Source organism: Hemitrygon akajei, chromosome 1 (assembly GCF_048418815.1).
Source record: "Hemitrygon akajei chromosome 1, sHemAka1.3, whole genome shotgun sequence".
NCBI classification, from domain to species: domain Eukaryota; kingdom Metazoa; phylum Chordata; class Chondrichthyes; order Myliobatiformes; family Dasyatidae; genus Hemitrygon; species Hemitrygon akajei.
This window is the reverse complement of record NC_133124.1, coordinates 186,803,386-186,821,423: the sequence shown is the minus strand read 5'-3', so window position 1 is coordinate 186,821,423 and position 18,038 is coordinate 186,803,386. Positions and strand designations below refer to the sequence as shown.

Genomic DNA, 18,038 nt, shown 5'->3' with positions numbered 1-18,038 from the left:
GACACTAGCCCCGCCCCTCACTACGGTCCCGCCCCTCTCTCCTGCTCCATTGGCCGAGCCGCCTGTCCACCAGGCAGCCTCCTTTGCCCCAAGCCACGCCCCCGCTGTCTGATCAACAGCGCACAGTTAGCCCCGCCCCCTCCCCGCGCTCTCTTCGGCTTCCTCTCCGTGATTGACAGCGGCGGTTTTTCTCTTCAGTTTACGCTCGCGATGTGCGCATGACCGGAAGTTCGTGGACGGTCCTGTTGAGAGGCTAGAGGAGGGACAGAGTGTAAGAGGGGAAGGGATGGAGGTGGGGAGAGGGAGATGGCTGGGGGGAGAGGGAAGGCGGTGGAGGGTGAGAGGAGAGGGATGAAGGTGTCGAGGGGAGAGAGACAGAGGGTGGCTCTGTGGGAGGCGTAGGTGCAACAGGTTGCTTGGCAACGGAAATAATTTCTGACCCCCCTCCCTGACCGTTCCATCTCTCTCTTTCCCCATATCCCCTCCTCTTAACCGCCTCTCCCTCTAAAACTCTTTCTCAAGCCTCCTCTCGCTCTAACCCTCTGTTCCTTTCTCCATTCCCCCTATCCCGCCCTCCATGCCTCCCACTCCGCCCATCCGACCCCGACTCTCCCCTTCCCACCGTCTCCCTGCTCTCTGACCCCCGTCCACACCTCTCCTCCCCTCCCTCTCATCTCCAACCCTTCCCGCTGGCTTCCTCCATTCCACTTAGCTTCCCTCTGTGCGGTCTCCTGAATATTTTCCATCTTGCATCCCTTTGACCATCAGTGGACGTGGTGTGACTCCAAGGATGTTTACAGTCTCCCCTTCCCCCTGCTCTGAATCAGGTCTGTGTTCTGCTGTAGCCGGATCTCCAGAGCTCAACTCCCATGAACGGAATGAGCGAGCGAGGCGATAACCCAGCTGCCATTCCTATTGTTCCCCAGGATGTCCAGGGCGACGGCCGATGGTTGTCACAGGTGAGAGAGGTTCCTTGCTCCAATCTCGTTCGATCACCACTGTTCTCAATGGTATTGAGAAGCTATCTCAGGAGTGCTATAAAATAGAACTGCCTCACCAATAACCTGTGACTGGTGTTCAGCCAGGGTCTTACTGGAACAACTCTGCCAACCAATTAAAAACTGCTGTAGTTAAACGACAAATTAAAGAAATTTGCAAAACTAATGGTGATAGGACAACTGATCACTCTGAAATAAATGATGCCTTTAGAGAATTCTATTCTTAACTTTATAGTTCTGATTCCCCTAAAGATAATACTGTAATGAATGATTTTCTAGATCAATTAAATATTCCTGAACTTTCTGCAGATAATTGTAGGCAGATGGATCAACCATTTCTTATAAGGACTTTTCCGAGGCTACGTTCAATACACAGGGAAGGCTCCGGGGTCTAGATGGATTTTCTGGAGAATTTTATAAGGCTTTTTCTTCATTAATTATACCGCAGTTACACTTAATCTTTTTGGATTCTTTCAAATTGGATAGCTTGCCTCAATCTTTCTATGAAGCCTCTATTTCACTCATCCTAAAGAAGAATGAGGACCCAACTGAATGCTCTTCATATAGGCCAATTTCATTACTCGATGTTGATACAGTCGACCCTCCTTATCCGCGAGTTCTGCTTCTGCGAATTCAACCAACTGTGAATCAAGAAAACCCGGAAGTGCTCTTCCAGCACTTGTTGTTCTAGCATGTACAGACTTTTTTTCCTTGTCATTATTCCCTAAACAATGCAATTATTCCCTAAACAACTATTTTACATAGCATTTACATTGTATTAGGTATTATAAGTAATCTAGAGATGATTTAAAGTATACGGGAGGATGTGCGTGGGTTATCGTGGATCAAGATAGAAAAAAATTCAGAAGTTCTCTTATTAAGTAAGTCAGAACAGGTACATACGGAATTATTTAGTGTCAGTCAAACGTTTGTCTTAGTAAATAGTATATATTTTACCTTTCTATGGCTATAAAACACTTAAGAATGTATGTTTCAGCGCCGAGCTCAGGAACGAAAGTGCGTTCCAGTGACAGACCGCTTTCGAGTGCGCTCTCCATCCGTGCCAGGTTGATGTGGAGGAGCAAAAACTCAAAACCCCAAAACTCAATAATTAAACCACTGCGTTGCTTAGTAATAATTGTAGCTTTCATCAGTGCAGGGCCTTTCTCACTTTATCCTTTAAAATTGTTCCGATCGTTGGCTGATGTAGCATCATTGATGCTTTTCCAATGACCGATGGCATTTCACCTCTTTACGATCGCTTTATTATTTCCACTTTATTTTCAATCGTGATCGTGATTATTTTCGTGAACAGAAACACTGCGGATTCAGAGTACCGCCGCCGGGTCCTAATGTCCACCGCACTGAGACAGATTAAATAAGGTTTGAGGTTCCGCTGGGTCCTAGGATCCACAGCATTGAGACCAGGTTGAATAAGGGACTTGAGCATCCGCATTTTTTGGTATCTGTGAGGGGTCTCGGAACCAATCCCTCGCAGATAAGGAGGGCCGACTGTACTAAAATCTTTTCTAAAGTTCTGGCTCATAGGATTGAAAATATTCTACCTTGTATTATTTCTGATGATCAGACTGGATTTATTAAAAACCGACATTCCCATTTTAATATATGCCGTGTATTAAATGTTATTTACTCTCCCTTTCAGGAGATATTGAAATGTGTGATATCCTTAGATGCTGAGAAGGCCTTTGATCGGCTTGAATGGAATTATTTATTTAAAACCTTAGAAAAAATTAATTTTGGACCAGATTCTTTTCAATGGATGAAATTACTTTATCTATCTTCTTCTGCCCAGGTTGTTACTAATTTTCAAAATTCCAAACCATTTTAAAAAATTATTACATTTTTAGAGAATTACATAGAAAATGAAATATTAGAATAATGAAAAAAATTAATATTGACCCTCCCCCCTAAACCCTTATCTAAAGAGAGAAAAAAAAAGAAAGAAAAGAGAAAGATTGCCTGAATATCGGAGGATCCCCACATGCTCCATGGATTTCAAAATAATTTTAATTTTTCCCAATTACTTTGTAATTTTATCTTCAAAGGACCTATATATTTAGTCCTATCTTTTGTAGATATGGGTGCCAGATTTTCAAAAATATATCATATTCATTTCTTAGATTATAAGTAATTTTTTCAAGTGGAATACAGCTATATATTTCATTATTCCAACGATCCATAGTTAAATATAAGTCAGATTTCCAAGTAACTGCGATAACTTTTTTGGCTACTGTCAATGCAATTTTTATAAATTTTTTCTGATACTTATTCAATTTAAGTTTCAGTATTGTCCCTTCAATGTCTCCTAATAAAAATAATATTGGGCTATGTGGGAGTTGTACTCCAATAATTTGTTCCAATAAAAGTCTTAGATTTATCCAAAATGGTTGAATTTTAAAACAAGACCAAGTAGAATGTAAAAAAGCACCAATTTCTTGATTACAACGAAAACATTGGTCAGACATGTTTGAATTTAATCTATTTATTTTCTGTGGTGTTATATATAATTGATGCAAAAAATTATATTGTACTACCGTAATCTAAGTCAGACATTTATTGTATTTCTCATACTATCAAAACATAATCTTGACCAGTTTTTTCCATCAATTTTAATATTCAAATCAGATTCCCATTTTTGTCTTGATTTATGAATTCCTGATTTAATTGTCTGTTTTTGAATCAAGTTGTACATACAAGATGTAAATTTTTTAATTTTTCCTTTTTGAATTAATATTTCTATTTCATTAGGTTTTGGCATTAACATTGTTTGACCCAGCTTATCTTGTAAATAGGCCTTTAATTGAAAATAACAGAAAAGGGTGTTATTTGATATTTTATATTTGTTTTTTAATTGATCAAACGACATCAATATACCTCCTTCAAAACAATCACCTATGTATTTAATCCCCTTTTGAAACCAATTATGTAAAAGTTTATTATCCATTGTAAAAGGAATAAGGCTATTTTGAATTAAAGTTCTTCTTGCTAATAAAGATTTCTTTATCTCATCGTCCATATTTACCTTTTTCCATAAATCAATCAAATGTCTTAATATAAGAGATTCTTTTTTTCCACGTATCCATTTGGATTCCCATTTATATATAAAATCTTCTGGTATGTTTTCTCCTGTCTTATCTAATTCTATTCTAATCCATGCCGGTTTTTCTTCATCAAAAAAAGATGCAATAAATCTAATTTGATTTGCTTTATAATAATTCTTAAAATTTGGAAGTTGTAACCCTCCTAAATCAAATTTACATGTCAATTTTTCCAATGATATTCTTGACATCTTTCCTTTCCAAAGAAATTTCCTCACATATTTATTCAATTCTTGAAAGAACTTCTGAGGCAATTGTATTGGTAAAGTTTGGAATAAATATTGCAATCTAGGAAATATATTCATTTTTACAGCATTAACTCTACCTATTAATGTTATTGGTAACATCATCCATTTATCAAGATCTTTTTTTTAATAATGGCAAATAGTTTTGTTTATATAAATGTTTTACATCATTATTGACTCTTGTACCTAAATATTTTATCCCATTTATTGGCCATCGAAATTGAGTTACTAATCGACATTGATTATAATCCCCTTTGGTAAGGGGTAAAATTTCATTTTTATCCCAATTTACTTTATACCCTGATATTTTCCCATATTCTTCCAATCTGAAAGATAATTTTTGCAGCAATTGCAATGGGTTTATTAAATAAATCAAAACATCATCAGCAAATAAATTAATATTATATTCTTCTTGGTTAACTCTAAAGCCCACAATATCTGAATCTGTTCTAATTATTTCAGCTAATGGTTCTGTCGCCAATACAAATAAAGCAGGTGATAATGGGCAGCCTTGTCTAGTTGACCTTGTTAAGCGAAATGGTGTTGAAATCTGACCATTTGTAACTACTTTAGCTTGAGGATTAATATTTAAGGTTTTAATCCATTTTATAAAAGAATTCCAAACCATTTAAACTTCATTGTGGAACTAGACAAGGCTGTTCGTTGAGCCCTTTGCTCTTTGAAAGGCAAACATGAGGAAATCTGCAGATGCTGGAAATTCAAGCAACACACACAAAATGCTGGTGGAACGCAGCAGGCCAGGCAGCATCTATAGGGAGAAGCGCTGTCGACGTTTCGGGCTGAGACCCTTCGTCAGGAAACTGAAACGTCGACAGCGCTTCTCCCTATAGATGCTGCCTGGCCTGCTGCATTCCACCAGCATTTTGTGTATGTTCCTTTGCTCTTTGATCTAGTTTTAGAACCCCTTGCCATTGCTTTTTGAGAATCTAATGATATCTGTGGTATTTTAAGGAGAGGTATTGCCCTGGGAAATCTGAAGTCCGTGGGCATCAAGGGGGAGCTCTCTGTGGTTTGGTTGTGTTTACACCCCACATAAATGGAGGTGGTTAGTCATTCCCAGTCCTGGGACATCACTGGGATGTGCTCAGAGCAGTGTCCTGGGTACAAGCATCTTCAGCCACTTCATCAGTGAAGGCAGGATTCCTAGTGTGGAAAAACGGGGATCTTGGCATCGAAATCCATAGGTCCCTCAAAGTTGCTGCATGAGATGACAGGGTGTGTTTGTTTTAATTACTCCAGGAATTGAGTTCAAGGACCACGAGGTAATGTTACAACTCTATAAACCTCACTTGGAGTTCTAGCCTCATTATAGGAAGGGCACGGAAGCTTTAGAGAGGGTGCAGAGGAGATTTACCAGGATGCTGCCTGGATATCATATGAGGAAAAGTTGAGAGAGCTAGAGGTTTTCTTTGGAGCGAATGAGGATGAGATGTGACTTGTTAGAGGTGTACAAGATCAGGAGAGACATGGATAAAATGGGCAGCTGGAGATTTATTCTCGTTGGGGATGGATACTACCAAAGGATATCCTTTTAAGGTGATTGGAGGAAAATTTAGGGAGGGTGGTGATGGCTGATACATTAGGGACTAAGAGATTTTTAAGTACATGACTAAAAGAAAGTGGAGAGTTTTGAGCTATGTAGGAGGGAAGGATTAGATGGATTGTGGAGTAGGTTGGCACAACTTCGGGGTCCAAAGGGATCACGGGCCAAACTCCAGGGATGAGGTGAGAGTCACTACCCTCAATAATGAGGGTGGCGTCAGAGAGCCCTGGGAAATCTGAAATCTGTGGGCATCAAGGGGAGAGCTCTCTCTGGCTGGGGTTGTATTCACACTCCACACAAAGGGAGGTGGTTTGTCATTCACATACGCAGCTGTTCTATCAGTGACCTTCTTTTCATCATAAGGTCAGAAGAGTAGGTGTTAACAGATACGCACACTGTCCAATTCCGTTCAAAGCTCCTCGACAAGCACTACAGCCCTCGTCCGTGCACAGGAAAACTGAGAAACCTTCTGAATTTGTGCAGCCTAGCCAAGATTGTTGAGAGAGGGAGGCAAGAGATGAGATTGTTGGAGCCTTAACCAAGTTCTTTGTGTCCTCTCTAACTGGGCGAGGTTCCTGGAGGACTGGCAGACAGCTAATGTTGTTCTATTATTCAAGGAAGGAAATGAGGATGATTCTGGAAACTGTAGGCCACTGAGTCTCACGTCAGTGGCAGGGAAGTTACTGGAGAGGATTCTTAAGGATAGCATTTATGAGCATTTAGAAAACTGTGGCCTAATTAGGGAGAGTCAGCATGGCGTTGTCAGATTCAGGTCTATTGTCTCTGATTTGTATGTAGACAGAAAAGTTACAAACTAGTGCAGGCAAAAAGATAAAGTAATATTCATTGATTCATGGACTATTCAGAAATCTGATACGTGGGGCAAGCCGCGTCTTTTTCGAGGAGCTGACTGAGGTGATTGATGAAGGTGGAGCTGTGGATATTGTCTGCATGATGTGTGACAAGGTCCCTCATGGGCGGCTCATTCAGAAGATTGATGTGCATGGGATCTGCAGTGACTTGGCCATTTGGTTTCAGAATTGGCCTGCAGATAGCAGGGACTTGTTCTGGCCAGAGGTCCGTGACTAGTGGTGCTTGGCGAGGATATGTTTGTAATAGAATTAAGTGGGTAGGTTCAGAATCAGTTTTAATATCATCAGCATGTTGTGAAAATTGTTAACTTTGTGGCCGTAGTACAATGCAATACATGATAAATACAGAGAAAAAGAATTACAGTAAATAGTATTTGTGACTGTATATGTGTATATATGTGTGTCTATATGTATATGCATGTATGTGTGTATGTATTAAATATTAAAATAAGCAGTACAAAAATAAATTTTAAAAAGGTAGTAATGTGCTAATGGGTTCAATCTCTATTTGAGAATCGGATGGCAGAGGGGAAGAAGCTGTTCCTGAATCGTTGAGTGTGTGAGTGGTTAGTTAAGTTTGTAAACGATACAAAGGTTGGTGGTGTTGTGAATGGTGTAGAAGACTAGCAAAGGATACAGTGGGATGTAGATCAGTTGCAGATATGGGTGGAGAAATGGAAAGTGAAGCTTAATCTGGCCAAGTGTGAGGTATTACTCTTTGGGAGATCAAATGTAAAGAGTCATCAGGATCCTTAAATGTTGATGTGCAAAGAGGTGGGGTCCGAGTCTGTAGCTCTCTGAGAATGGCTACATACGACCTCATCAGAGTTGGGTTTATTATCACTGACATAGGTTGTGAAATCTCTTTTGTGTCAGCTATACAGCGCAAGGCATAAAACATTAATAGTGCAAAAGACGAGCAACAGTGCAGAGTGTTCGTGGGTCCGTGGGCCATTCAGAGATCTAATGTCAGGGCAAGAAACTGTTTCTAAAACACTGAGTGTGGGTCTCCAAGCTCCTGTACTTCCTCCGCAATGGCAATAATGCCAAGTGGCCATGTCCCGTGTGATGAGGGTCTTTAATGATGAATGTCATTGTCTTGAGGATGTCCACGATGGTGAGGAGGGTTGTGCCCGTGGTGGAGCTGGACTAAACCCCTTTGTGGCCTCTTTCAATCCTGCACATTGGAGCATTCGCTCCAGGCAGTGATGCAATCAATCAGAATCAGGTTTATTATCACCAGCACGTACCATGAAATTTGTTAACTTAGCAGCAGCAGTACAATGCAATACATAATATAGAAGAATGATAAATAAGTAAATCAATTACAGTATATGTGTATTGAATAGGTTAAAAATGGTGCAAAAACAGAAATAATATATATTAAAAAAGTGAGGTAGTGTTCATGGGTTCAATGTGCATTTAGAAATCAGATGGCAGAGGGGAAGAAGCTGTTCCTGAATCGCTGAGTGTGTACCTTCAGGCTTCTGTACCTCCGTCCTGATGTTAACAGTGAGGAAAAGAGCATGCTGCTCCTGTTTGAGTTTCTTGGAGAGCTGCTGCTGAGGTTCTGACTGCACTTTACCCCTGCGCTCCTCGTATATGGGTACCCAGTTTGGGAGGGTGGGCCATGAGGAGTGTCTCCCAGTGGGCTTCCTCCTGGGTCTGGCCAAGATGGCCATTCATGGGTCTAGGGGGCGGAAAGTGGAGGGCACTGCCCGGGCCGACTGCCTGCCCCTTTTCTGAGGATACGTCTCCTATCCTTGGAGAGGGAGCATGCGGTCGCGGTGGTCACATTGGGGGATTACCGTGAGCGGTGGTCCCCCTGCGGTATAGACTGTTTTATAGACGGTAGTAACCGTATTGTAATTTGAGTATATCTACTGTCTTGTAAATATTGACAGCCTGTACGTTTTGTGTATATGTGTTGTAAATAAACATTTTATAGTTTTGATATAAAGAAAAGGGCATGCCCTGGGTGCTGGAGGTCCTTAATAATGGATGCTGCCTTTCTGAGACACAACTCTTTGAAGATATCCCAGGTATTTTGTAGGCTAGTACCCAAGATGGAGCTAACTAAATTTACTAAATCTGTAGCTTCTTTCGGTCCTGTGCAGTAGGCCTCCCCCCCACCCCACCCCCATAACGGACACTGATGCAGCCTGTCAGAATGCTCTCCACGGTACATCTATAGAAGTTTTTGAGTGTTTTTGTTGACATACCAAATCTCTTCAAACTCCTAACGAATTACAGCTGCTGGTGTGCTTTCTTCATGATTGCATCAATGTATTTGGCCCAGAATAGATCCTTTGAGGTGTTGATGTTCATGAACATGAAGCTACTCACCCTTTCTACCACTATCAGAGTGTGTGTGTGCGTGTGCGTGCGTGTGCGTGTGCGTGCGTGTGCAAAATGAGTCCCACAGTAATGATATCCACCTTTCCCTCCGCACAACTTATTGGTGTGTGGGAAGGGTGCATGTAGTGACCAGTCCAGCAGTAACAATCTCCTCTGCTGGTTCACTGCACAACCAGTTTGGTTTGTGTGTTTGGGGGGTGTATATGGAAGGGAATGTGTGTAGGGTGGGGAGGGGGTCATGACTAATCCTGTGGTAAAGATCACCCTCACCCACATGAATTTGTGCGTGTGTGAGAGGAGGGTATGTGGTAGGGGTGTGTGTTGAGGATTGTGGAAAGGGGTGTGTATGTGAGAGGGATTGTATGGGAGGAAGTATGTGCATGTGGGAAGGCGTATGTGTGTTGGGAATTGTGGAAGGAGTGGGGTGTGTTGGGGGGGTGTGTGAGAGAGAGAGAGGGATTGTGCTGAAGGGATGTGTGTGATGTGGAGGTGACCAGACCTGCAGTAATAATCTCCCCCTCCCCGATGGCACAACGTGTGTGGGGTGGGGGGGAAGGGGTTGTGCATGAGGTATTTTGAGTGTGTGGGGTAAGTCCCACAGTAACAATCTTCTCCTCTCCCCAATAGCACAACCGGTTTGTCGCTGACACCAAGGACAAAGAGCCTGATGTGCTGTTTGTGGGGGACTCCCTGATCCAGTTAATGCATCAGTTTGAGGTGAGATTGGAGGGAATAGGTCTTAAACACCCTTAGGGAGGTGTGGGGGTAGTTTACCAACCCCAGGGAAGTGTGTGTGAGCTATCCCATCCCCCACCTCTGTTTACCTCAACTGCCCTCTGTTCTATCCACTCACCACCCTTTTCACCCTACTCCTTACCTTACCCCTCAGTCTTCCCTCCTACACTCCCCGTACCCCTTCTCCTCCCTCACTGAGCACCTTCCACCACCGACTCTGGCTCTCAGCTGTCCTCCATGTCTGTTCTCCCTTGTCCCTACTCTTCCCCTTGGGTTTTGTCCCTCAGCCTCCCACTCTACCCTGCCTCGTGTAACTGTTCTCACTCCAGATCTCAGCCCCTCAGCATCTCTCCACACCAGCCATGTTCTCTGCCCTTCTGACATCCCCGGTCTCACCATGTCTTCAACACTGCCCGCACCTCTCTCTTGTGTCTTGTCCAGATCTGGCGGGAGTTATTTTCCCCTTTGCACGCCTTGAACTTTGGAATTGGAGGAGACGCCACTCAGCATGTTTTGTGGAGGCTGCAAAATGGAGAGCTGGAAAACATTCGGCCAAAGGTACTGGGCTCGAGGGCCCGAACTTTCGGGGAAGTTGTGCAGTCTAGGACCTTATTCCATCCAGCCTAGGAGATTGAGAAGTGGAGGGTTTTAAATCACGAGGGGTGATGCACTCAGTCTTTTTCCCAAGGAAAGAGAATCAAAAAATTGAGGGCACAGCTTTAAGGTGAGAGGGGAGAGATTTAATAGGGTCCTGCAGGGCAGGGTTTTTCATGGAGTCCTGGCTATATGGAATGAGCTGCCAGATGAGGTAGTTGGGGTGGGGAAGATAAGGACAATGTTTGGAATTGGTTTATTATTGCCACACGTACCGAGATACAGAGAAAGCCTTGTCTTGCACGTTGTTCATACAGATCAGATCGTGACACAGTGCATTGAGGTAGAACAAGGTAAAACAGAACCAATACAGAATAAAGTGTGACAGTCAGGAAATGTGGTGTGGGCAAGTGATAAAATGCAAGATCATATCAAGATAGATTGTGAGGTGAAGAGTCCATCTTATTGTACAAGAGATCAGGCTCAAGTGTCTGATAACAGTGGGACAGGATCTGTCCTTGAGCATGGTGGTACGTGCTTTCAAACTCTTTTGCCTGATGGGAGAGGGGAGAAGAGAGAGTGTCCAGAGTGAGCAGAGTCTTTGATCATGCTGGCTGCCTTATTGGTGCAGTGGGGTATAGACGGAGTTCATGGAGGGGAGGCTGGTTTCTGCAATGTGCTGAGACCACATTGTTTTGTCTGTGCACAACTGCATTTCAGTTAAATGAAAGCACACGTGTGGGAGATGGCTTTAACTGGTGTATTCACATCAGAGCAAGAGAGAAAGAACAATGCATAGACAACAGATCAATGCGTAGTGCTGGGGGAGGGTTCATTGCTGTAAAAGAAATAGATCCGTACATTACACTTTATCCTTTAGATTAATGCAGCATAAATCTATCTTGATAAGACATGGCATCAAAGGGTATGGGGAGAAGGCAGGGGAGTGGGGATGACTGGAAGGATTGAATCAGCCCATGATTGAATGGTGGAGCAGACTCGATGGGCAAACTTGTTCAAAACATTCGATTTACCTTTCATAAACCCCTCTTCCAAATAAACATGCTTTCACAATAACAGTCCATAACAAACTTCACAGTTCTAATGGTTCAGTCTTTTGGGGGCACTGTTTCTTTCAGGATAGCGCCTCTGGACCTGTGGAGTGGCATCAGGTTTGGTAGGTGTCTTGTCTAAGACAACGTTCTCAGTTTCCGGCATCACATTGCTGTCAGTGAGAGGTAAGTCTGGTGACTGTAATGTGTCCGTCTTGTTGGATGCAGTCGACTCGGGTGTGTTTTTCGGTTGAGCATCCAGTATCTGGTCCACATGACGTCTCCGTGTCTGATCTCCAACATCCACTGTGTACATCAGTGGTACGCATCCTACTGGGTTTCCACTTGTCTTCTCGGTAATAACGCACTAGGACTTCCTGTCCAATCTCGAAGCACCTTGCTGCTTCACTTGCGCTTAAATCTGCACTTTCTTCTGTAGATCTGGTTTTAGGAGGTCTATGTCAGATCTCAGATTCCTGTTCATGAACAACGTTGCAGATATTTGATTTGTCGTTGCATGAACAGAGTTCCAATACACTAGAAGGAAATTATCCACCTTGTGCTGTGGAGAAATGTCCTCCTTGTCCATTGCTGTACTGGACTTCTTGAAGGTTTGGATAAACCTTTCAGCTAACCCATTCATTGATGGGTTGTGAGGAGCTGACTTGAAAGTCTGACGCTATTTTTTTTCCATGAACAGTCGAAATCCTGTTGATGTGTGTTGTCCATTGTCACTCAGTTTGTTCTGGTAGGCTGTTTCTGGTGAAGATAGTCCTCGGGGCAGAGGCGGTCTTTGCTGAGTTGGTTCACTTTGAATGAGCATCCACAGCAATCAGAAACATGGAGTCCATGAATGGCCCAGCAAAGTCATTTTGTACTCTTTGCCGCGGTGACGATGGCCACTCTCATGGGTGTAACAGTGCCTGTGGGGGTGCACTTTGAAATTTTTGGCAGCCTGAACAGCTTTTGGCCAAGTCTTCAATCTGTCTATCTTCCCGGCCACCACATGTAGCTCTGGGCGAGCCTTTTCACCCAGGTGTTCTTCATGCAGATTCTCTAACACTCTGGTTCACAGTTTAGAGGGAACCACAACACGAGATCCACACATCAGCGTTCTTTGACTTACAGACAGTTGGTATCGTCTCACTGAGAACTCTGGAAACATAGGGTTACTATGAGTTGGCCATCCTTGCATGGTGATTTCATAGATTTTTGACAACGTCAGATCATTCCTTGTTTCCCTTTGTATTTCAGAATTTGTTACCGGCAACTGGTCCACCAATACGGTGTGGAACACTTCTGCAGGGTCACAGTTTGAAGACTTTTTTCTTCAGTGGCCAACTGTGGAAGACATGACAAGCCATTGGCATTGCTGTGCTGTTTGGTACCCTTGAACTCTGTCATAAGACTGGGCTCCTCGGAACAGAGCCCAATGTTGTAACCCGGGTAGCAGTTATCACTGGAATTCCCTTTTCGGTGTTGAAAATGGACACGGGGCTGATGATCTGTCACCAGTGTAAATTTTTGTCTGTAGAGGTAGTGGTGGAACTTCTTCATTTCCCAAACTAGACTAAGGGCCTCTCAGTCAATCTGTGTGTAGTTATGTCCTGCACTCTTCAGTGATCTTGAAGCAAATGCAATCGGGCATTCAGATCCATTTTGGGATGTGTGTGATAAAATGACTCCAATGCCATAAGGGGACACATCGCATGCCAGGTTGATGGGCAGAGATGGGTCATAATGGGTGAGCAGTTCATTGGATGTTATTCGTCTCTTTGTTTCCTTGAATGCTCTTTTACATCTTTCTGACCAATCCCACTTTGCTCCTGTCTGCAACAGTGCGTTCAATGAATGCAGCACTGTAGCAATGTTTGGGAGAAACCTGTGATAATTGTTTACAAGACCCAAAATATGACCTGAGTTGATACACTTTCTGATTTGAAAACCTGTAGCACTACTTCAATCTTCCCTTGTGATTTATGTAAGCCATGTCAATGACATGTCCACAATATGAAATTTCATTCTTGAAAAACTCACATTTCTCTCTCTTAGCGTGCAGACCATACTCACTCAGCCTGGTAAGCAGTTTGCCGAGGTTCTGGAGGTGCTCTTCATCATTTTTGCCAGTCACAATGATGTCATCAAGGTAACATTGTGTTCCTGGCACTTTGTCCTTTGCTCTTTACCAAATTGCTGGAGCTGATGCGACGCCAAAGATGAGACGATTATACTGGAACTGCTTGATTCTTCAATCTCCGTTTGCAAGTCAATCCTCGAAAACCTCTCCCTGCTACCAAAGTTCAAAAATATCTTCTATTCGTGGCAGAGTGTACAACACAGTACGCAGCACTGTTTGATGCTCACCTTGAAATCCCCACACATGCAAAAGGCTCCTGCCTTCCCACTCTTGATCACTGGGACAATGGGCATGGTCCAATTGCTCCACTCAATATTGGAGAGAATTTCAGACTCCTCAAAGTTCTGCCGTTTAGCATTCACTTCAGAATGTAGTATGTAATGCACCGGGTGTACTTTATGGAGTCTTGGTGTTGCTGTGTGATCCGGTTCAATTCTAGCCTTCATGCCTTTGAGTTTACCAATGCCTTTCTCAAAGTCCACCTCATGAGCATTAAGCAGCTGTGCTTGTCTCTGGTTAGCGCTACCATTTGAGCTGTTGATGCTACACTGAGAGCTTTGATTGAGTTCCAGTCTAGTTGGATTTTTTTTTTCAACCATTCACATCTGGAAAGTGCTGGCCCTCCACTTTTTATTACATTAAGCTTAACTACTGTGTTTGGCCTCCATATGTCACATTTACTCTTTTTGCCTTTGGGAGACACTTTATTGCCTGTGTAAGTCTTCAGTGTCACTGAGGTATTCTCTGATGGTATCTTAGAAAACAATCTGTTGTGGTCAGCCTCTGGAATTAATGGACAAAGCTGACCCTGTATCCAGCTGCATTTTCAGTTTTACACTGGACACATCTATTGTGATCCAGGCGATTTTGTGATCTGCAGTTCTAGGCGTTTAGATTTTGTGATCTGCAGTTCACTTTTGTCAGACTCTGTCTGGTTCTGCTCTAATTTCGGTAACTCACTTAGTTTATTGTTTGAGACTTTTCACTCAGTTGTGCTTTTTGTCTGCCTTGCACACTCTCTATGTGACACTTTCTGCAGACTTTGTCTTTGAACCAACAGTCATTTGCCTCATGGGAGGATTTGCCACATCAATAACGTCTTTGGCTTTTTGTGCCTTTCAGGGACATTTTGTGCACTTTACATTCTAACCTCATTTTTTGCAGTTCTGCCTCATCCTTTGCTGCTGTCTCTAATGATATTGCAATGATCAATGCCCTTTTTAAGGTTAGTTCTCTTTCAGATAGTAGCCTCCTTTGAGTGCTTTGACTATGCATGCCACATGCAAGCCTGTCCCTGAACGCACCAGAAAGTCCATCTCTAAAGTCACAGAAAGTTTGCATAGTTCTGCAGTGTATTCAGAAAGGCTTTCATCTTTTGACTGGTTCCTTTTGTAAAATCTAAATCTCTCAGTTATTACCAACAGTTTAGGGCTCAAGTGATTTCATCGAACATCTTGCTTTGCAGGGGTTACTAAGCTGTATAAGATCTTAGGCCCATTAAGCTAAGAAGTGTAGGGGCTTTCTTTTGCTCCTTCACGTTTGCATTGCAGTACAGTTCAACCATCTCAATATACAACTCCCAGCCTTCATTAGTGCTATCAAATTTGTCAATTTTCCCAACTGAAACCATCACCATGATATTTTGACTTTAAATTCAGCGTGTCTTTCACTGTTACTCGTGTGTTCCCTTGTTGCCGTCTGTGACGGCCTCCTCGTGCTGTTTAACTCTCGCTGTTTTGTCCCATAACTGTTGGTGCAGTTTGTGCTATTTTCTGACATTCAGGTCTGTATTCGTTGCCAATTTGTTTGTGTCTGTGCACAACTACATATCAATTAAATAAAGTCATGTGTGTTTGATACGGCTTTAGCTGGTGTATTCACATGGCAGCGAGAGAGGGAGAGAGAACAGTGCGTAGGTGTGGACAATAGTGCATGCGCAGACAACACGCATCTTTGCAGTTTCTTGAAGTCACATGCAGAGCAGTTGCCATGCCAAGCCGTGATGCATCCAGACAGGTTGGTCTTTGTGGTGCATCGATTAAAAATTGGTAAGGGTTGATGCGGACATACCAAATTTCTTTAGCCTTCTCAAGAAGTGAGAGACATTTGGAGAGGTACAGAGATGGGAAATGTTTAGAAGGGTGTGAGCCAAACACGAATGGATGGGAGGAGGGGATGAGGTAGAGCTGGAGTGACTGACAGTGTGTGTTGTACCTGCAGGTGATCGTGCTGTGGGTGGGCACGAATAACCACGGCCACACGGCAGAGCAGGTGGCCGATGGTATCGAGGCCATCGTCCGACTCCTTAACCAGCGGCAGCCCCAGGCACATGTCGTCGTGCTGGTGAGAGGGTGGGCTTGGAGGGGAGGGTAAGGCAGAGGGTCTGCTGTTGAGGGAGGGCTGGGTGGGAGTGTCAGGGAGGGCAAGAGGAGTGGGTGTGCAGAGGGACGGATGGAAATGTACACCAATGCACACTTACATGGTAGTTTTGCATCTTTGGACTGCACTGTTGCTGCAAAGCAGCATATTTTATGTTACACAACCCAGTGCCGATAAGCCTGATAGTGATGGACAGGGGAAGCTGGGCCAAACAGGGGCAGATAGCACAGGCTGTCAGCATGGCCGAGTGGGACTGAAGGGCCGTGTATCCCTCTGACACAATCTCTGCTCCGTCCTACAGGGCCTGCTGCCAAGGGGGAAGGAGCCAAACCCCCTGAGGGTGAAGAACACCCGGGTGAATGAGCTGATGCAGGCCAGGGTGTCTACCCTGGGCCGCACCTGCTTCCTGGATGCGGACCCCGGCTTCATTGGGCCAGATGGCACGCTCAGCCATCAAGACCTCTACGACTACTTGCACCTGAGCCGCCAGGCTTACGGACGGGTCTGCAAGCTGATTCACACCCGCGTCGTGCAGCTGCTGGGGGAGGCTGCTCGCAACCCCTGACCGGGAGCGGGGATGACGGTGGGGGGGGGAGTGGTTGGGGAGTCGGTCATATTCAAATAATGAAACCGCACTGGGTCACTGTAAACTCCCCACCCACAGTGCGGAAGGAGGGGGTATGTCTAGGGCAAGGGAGCTGGTATCTGTGGTGGTGAGAGGGGCAAGGGTTTGGGGGAAGTCTGGCATATGTGGGTGAGTGAGGGAGGGGAGAAAAGACGATGCCGCTGGGACTTGAGGACTTAAGTTGAATTGGTTCAGTTCACTGAGAGGGTAGAATGAGCTGTCAGTGTAAGTGGTGAATGCAGGCTCAATTAGTCAAGAGGAGTTTGAATAAGTACATGGATGGGAGTGGTATGGAGGTATGAGGTGTGGGACCATGGATGGGGCTAGGTCAGCATGGACTAGATGGGCTGAGGGACATGCAGTACTCTGACTCCAAGAAATTAGTCAGCTTGTGATCATAGCGGCAACACAGGAGACTATAGGCACTGGAGTCTGGAACAGCACACAAAGGTGCTGGCGGAACTAAGTGGGTCAGGCAGCATCTGTGGAGGGAGGTGGGCAGTCAATGATTAGGGTTCATCCTTCATCTGGGTTGCTTTGGGTGGAGACCCTTAAGGTGACTCGATGAACAGACCAGACGAAGGGTTTCGGCTTGAAAGGACAGCTGTCCATTCCCCCTTCCTTCCAAGATGCTAAGTCCCTCCAGCATTTAGTGTGCTGTTTAGTTACCAGTGTTGATCACTTGTCCAGAACTCTGTCCAGTCTTCTCCCGTGGGATCGTCAACTCCTTCCCCCCACCCCCATAGAAACCTCCCCTATCCACAGAATCACTCACTTCTCTGGACACCCGGTGCTTCCTCTGGCCCTCAATCTTTGTCTATGGGTGAAGTCGGTTTGGGGCTTTCTGGTTTCGCCAAGGGACACAGTCTTCCAACATTCCCATGGGTCCTGAGACCTCCATGTCTGCAGTTTGGACGTCCTGCTCCCTGTAGTTCTTCCACCTTGTTCACGCTTTGGCTCTGAACCCCTGCGCCTCAAGCTGCTGAGAACGCTGAGTGACCAGGTCTCTCAGGAAAACCCAGCTACCGCTTATGCAAGCACCACACCATCTGGGGGAGGTGCATGTGATGTTCGGTTCCCTGGAGTTGACAGGAGGTGACTCAGTTACTCAATAAATTACATGTTCTGCGTTAAATAAAGTTGGTTTCCACAGAATGTGGTTTGGAGTCCAGATTACTCTGCACAACTTATCATCTACCACGGGGCATCCACCATTACCTACGTGTAATCCCTCCAATTTCCCAGCCCCATCCCGCCATTCACGACATCAGTCTACCCACCCCCTTCGATCTGTGGTTTCCAGTCTCCTTTGTTATCCCAGAGTTCTGTCCAGCTGTACCCTAAGCTGACCATTCTTGTC

The 18,038-nt window shown here is 44.4% G+C and overlaps 1 protein-coding gene across 1 annotated transcript; it reads left to right on the top strand.

The window, feature by feature from the left end:
- The first annotated feature begins 166 nt into the window (after positions 1–166).
- LOC140733255 (platelet-activating factor acetylhydrolase IB subunit alpha1-like) lies at positions 167–17,833 on the top strand. Its single transcript, XM_073056358.1, has 6 exons — positions 167–271; positions 828–959; positions 9,784–9,873; positions 10,333–10,449; positions 15,895–16,017; positions 16,355–17,833. Exons 2-6 carry the CDS (start codon positions 870–872, stop codon positions 16,616–16,618), a joined length of 684 nt encoding a protein of 227 aa, XP_072912459.1. The 5' UTR covers positions 167–271; positions 828–869; the 3' UTR covers positions 16,619–17,833.
- The last annotated feature ends 205 nt before the right edge of the window (positions 17,834–18,038 follow it).